Source organism: Bison bison, unplaced genomic scaffold (genome assembly GCF_000754665.1).
Source record: "Bison bison bison isolate TAMUID 2011002044 unplaced genomic scaffold, Bison_UMD1.0 scf7180017864508, whole genome shotgun sequence".
In the NCBI taxonomy this organism is placed as follows: Eukaryota; Metazoa; Chordata; class Mammalia; order Artiodactyla; family Bovidae; genus Bison; species Bison bison.
Genome location: NW_011495064.1, coordinates 3,947,165 through 3,952,090, shown reverse-complemented (window position 1 = coordinate 3,952,090; position 4,926 = coordinate 3,947,165). Strand labels below are relative to the sequence as shown.

At 38.3% G+C, this 4,926-nt stretch overlaps 1 protein-coding gene across 1 annotated transcript in view; it reads left to right on the top strand.

Annotated features, from left to right (window-relative positions):
- Positions 1–4,926, top strand: part of TMEM131 (transmembrane protein 131) — a 120,280-nt gene that overhangs the window by 11,405 nt on the left and 103,949 nt on the right. The window contains exon 3 of the mRNA XM_010829857.1: positions 3,328–3,396. Coding sequence (XP_010828159.1) covers positions 3,328–3,396 — 69 coding nt within the window. The remainder of the gene's footprint in view (positions 1–3,327; positions 3,397–4,926) is intronic.

Sequence of the window (4,926 nt, the reverse complement as noted above, 5' to 3'; positions counted from 1 at the left end):
TGGCATCACCACCTCAATGGACACGGGTTTGGGTGGACTCTGGGAGTTGGCGATGGACAGGGAGGCCTGGTGTGCTGCAGTCCATGGGGTCGCAAAGAGTCAGACATGACTGAGCGATGCTTAACTTTGACCTTGACAGTTCACCAAGAAACATAGATTTCTTGTATCTCTCCAGTTGTTCTCTCACTTGAAATCAGAAAATAGTCCTTATTCATCTCCTTATCTCGAAATAAGCAGTTAATATTTTCATGAAAATAAAAATTATATTCAGGCTTCTAAAACAAATGCAATCACTGCGGAAAATATAAGATCATGTATTACTTTTTTAATGTCTCAGATTCTGTTTCTTTGGAAGTGACAAAGGGCACCGTTTTTCATACTGCTTCTCCAGTTTATTTTTCACCCTTATGGATTCGTAGACATTTGCTTTTTAAAACACTCAGCAGTGTCATGGCCATTCTAAATAAACAGTAGCGACCATTTCGATCAGCTGTGGGTACACAACAGCTATGTTGTTGGATTTTTGATTTTGTTAAAATAAGTTTATATGCCTATGACAATTTGTGTTGTACCTACTCAACTGTTAAATTCTTCCTTAGATACAGATCTGCTGTTGTCTTGAAAATACACATTTATTTATGAGGTAATCGTCTTTTATATATTGTTCCCTCTATCTCATATTCTGGGAGCATCCTGTAAATGTCACAGTAACAATTGCTGGACACCACCTCTTTGGAACATTTTATGGCAGGTCTTAGCCCCCTTGAGGCATAACAAAGGAAAACAAGGTCTGAGGATTTAAAAGGAAGAAACAGAATTGTTGTTACTTGCAGGTGATATGTCTATAGAGATATCCAAGATAGCAGTCATCTTAGCAACACCACATACAATAGCAGGGGAAGGTCTAAGAGAATTTGTAGATTGTTAGAATTGACTCAACAAAATGACTAGATTTACGATCATTTCCTTCAATCAGTAACTTTTTAGTATAAAGCAGTAACCATGTGATCTATTAATATCTGTGTATTTGACATATCCATCTAGATAAGTGTAAATGTCTGAAACAATACTCCTGAATCCCTACCCACTACCCTTCCCTGCTTCCAGCCCACTCTATCCTGTCATGGCTGAGGATCCAGTTTCTCAGGCCAGAATCTTAAGTCATCCTGATGCCTGTCTCCTTTCCCTTACTCTCCACAGTCAGTCCCTCAGCATGATGTCTGTAGCTTCCACCACCTTCTCTTGCCGTCACCCTGGGCCGCGGTGACCATCCCCTCCTCTCTGAACCACTATAGGGCTTCCCTCTTGGGCTCCTGCAGTCTTCTTCACACAGCAGCAGGAATTGACCTTTTAAATGTGTTAGTTTAAAGGTCATGTTACTTCCTTGCTTCAAACACATAGAGGCTTATTGTTACACTGAGAAGAGAATCCAAACTCCTACAATGAGACCTGGCCTCTGTACCTCTCTCATCTCAGTTCTGGTCTCTTCCCCCTGCTTCCAGCACTCCAGCCAATTCAGCCTCCCTGTTCCTCAGCATGCCAAGGACATGCCTGCTTTCTTCTTCCGATCTTCACCTCTCCGGTCTCAACTCCAGTGTCCCTCCTCAGAGAGACCGTCTCTGTTTCCTGCTGTGTTTGATCTGTCTTTATATGTTGGACATCATCACGTGATAGGTTCCACGTTTGTTTTTCCTACTGGGATGTTCGTGCCATGAGAACAGGCTCTGTGCCGTGTTCCCATAGCCCCAGCCACTGGACAGCCCCTGACATTCAGGCTATTTGTGTCAAGCGAATGGGGTGTGCACTTTTCTGCCCCCCTTCCCTGACCACTTCAGACATTTCCACTTGCAGTTCTCAGTTCTGTGAGAGAAAAAAAAAAAAAATGTCTTAATCTCCTTTGTATCTCTAGCTTCTAACACAGTGTTAATATATATAAATTAATGACTTATACATAGTTATTTTTTACATTGCACTTTTTTCTTGATTGGATGGAGGTTTAGGTAAGTTTGAGGTTCTTACTGTTAAAACTGGTGAACTGATCAGCATCATTATTTTAAAGGAGCAGAAGAGTATTCTTACAGTATGTTTTTTAAGAAGAGCAGAAATCAGCAGGGAGTAGATTCTGTACCTCTGGCTATAACGTGGCAGCTGTCTTGTGAGGAATTGTCTTTCGTTGTCCCAGGGTCTTTAGTTTTGCGCTCTAGTAAAGTATAATCTTACACTTGGCCTTTCCCTTCTTGTGTTTGTCATCTTTAATGCTCAACACATGTAGAAGATTATCAAGCAGCACAGAGGAATGGTCTTAATTGGTGAGACCGAAAACACCTTTAACCTTATTTCTTTAAGCTCAATTATTCCACTACTTAAAATATTTACTCTATATTGAATTAAAGCTAGATTTTCTACATTTTCTGTATGTTCTTGTTAATTTCTAATGTATTTCCTAAATGAAATTTCTCTATCATTTGAAGCTTGTGCTCTTCTGAATTATGGAGGTAATGAAATAAAATAGTCTCACAAAAATAAGTTTTGCCCTTCCATCATTTCTTAAAATGCAACAGAAAGATAATCTACTATTTAGAAACTTCAGTGGCCAACTTTCTCACTTTCTTAGTTTCTAAACAGATGACTTTAGGTACGTGGATCACCCCCACCAAAGTCATTTATACTTTGCATCAGTATTTGGTTGTGATAATGTCTAGTAGGTTTGCTAGTCAGGGATCTGTTTTAGTGAGAAGTTCTAATATCAAGTGAAATAGTTAGAAATGATACTCAGATATTTAGGCCAAGACGTCATAGATCAGTATGTCCTGAACTCTCAGATTAAAGATATTTCAGTTCCTGGAAACTTCTATCCCCAAATTGATTTTTGTTTAGTTCTTTGCCACTTTAGTTAAAATGGGATCGCAGGGTTTTTTCTATATATATTGCCTCTGGGTACAGTTACTTGTGCACTTTAGTTAAAATGGGATCCAGGTACAGTTAGTTGTGTTAACTATTGTTCATTGTACCTCTGTCAGAAAATCCAAATGAACATGTAGGGTATATAGTTATCAGTTACATCAGCCAAATAAATTTCAGCAGTCTACTGGAGTATTTTCTGTTTCCATGTACCTTTGAATAGGAAAAATACTTGTTTTTTTTCTTTTTTAAAAACATGCATTTATTGATTTATTCTAATATAAAAAGTAACACATATTTCTAATACATTAGACTCCATTTTTCTAGATACTCTCTCATGAAAAAAACTCAAGTGTCTGGCTTTGGTTTAGGGAAATACATAGTTTGAAAAATTGCTTCTTAACACTGTTTTCTTTTTACTTACAGTATATCTTTGTACCGGGGTAATTGCAGACCTATACGGTTTGAGCCACCAATGCTGGATTTCCATGAACAGTAAGTTCAGAGTTGTTTTTTTTAACCACAGTTTTCCATTATATGTATTTTATGCATGCATGTGTCTTGGCTTTTGCCTGTGATATCTTGAATGAGAAAGTTACATGTTCAAGTCATCAGGAAAGTAAATAACCTTGAATACAGTTTGAACATGGGAAGTAAGTATCTATTATGAGTCTAGCATATACTCTTTTAACTTTTGAAGTTCAAAAAATATTTACAGTTTGGAGTGTCTGGTTCAGAGGATCCTATCTTTAGAAGCAACATTAAACTTAGGGTTACCTTTCTGATTAGCACTTAATTTCCATCTTTATTATTTAACATTTTTTCCTTGTGGATATAGAAGAATATATTAGTTTGTTTGATACATGTACTTGTAAGGTACAAACTTTTATATGTCATCAAATAAATAATATTATCAACCCAGTAAGCCAAACAAAAGCAGATCCTATAGGAAGCTGTGGTTCAACCGCAGAATTACTTCCTCAAACCTTGTTTCTGCTTACCTTCTATGTCTGGGTCTTGGGTTTTGCACATCTCAGGTACCCTGAGGGGAAGACAAGTCTTCAACCTATATTTGGTTCCAACTCAATTTAGCAGTTAGGAAAAGAGAACATCTTAAATGATATAACTACTAGAGTAATGCTACTCTGATAAGTAAACAGAAGAAGATGATTTTTTTAACTTAAATTTTTTTGTTTGCCTTTCTTTTTTTATAATTTTTATTAGATTAAGATTGATTTACAATGTTGTGTTGGTTTCAAGTGTACAGCAAAGTGAATCAGTTACACATGTACATATATCCATTCTTTTTTAGATTCTTTGCTCTTTTAGGCCACTACAGGGTATCGAGTAGAGTTCCCTGTGCTATACAGTTCAGTTCAGTCATTCAGTCATGTCCGACTCTTTGCGACCCATGAATTGCAGCACGCCAGGCCTCCCTGTCCATCACCAACTTCCGGAGTCCACCCAAACCCATGTCCATTGAGGTGGTGATGCCATCCAACTATCTCATGCTCTGTCATCCCCTTCTGCTCCTGCCTTCAGTCTTTCCCAGCATCAGAGTCTTTTCACATGAGTCAACGCTTCGTATCAGGTGGCCAAATTATTGGAGTTTCAGCTTCCACATCAGTCCTTCCAACGAACACCCAGGACTGATATCCTTTAGGATGGACTGGTTGGATCTCCTTGCAGTCCAAGGGACTCTCAAGAGTCTTCTCCAACACCACAGTTCAAAAGCATCTTCTTCGGTGCTCAGCTTTCTTTATAGTCCAACTCTCACATCCATACATGACCACTGGAAAAACCATAGCCTTGACTAGACAGACCTTTGTTGGCAAAGTAATATGCTGTCTAGGTTGGTCATAACTTTCCTTTCAAGGAGTAAGCATCTTTTAATTTTATGGCTACAATCACCATCTGCAGTGATTTTGGAGCCCAGAAGAATAAAGTCTGACATTGTTTCTACTGTTTCCCCATCTATTTGCCATGAAGAGATGGGACCAGATGCCATGATCTTAGTTTTCTGAA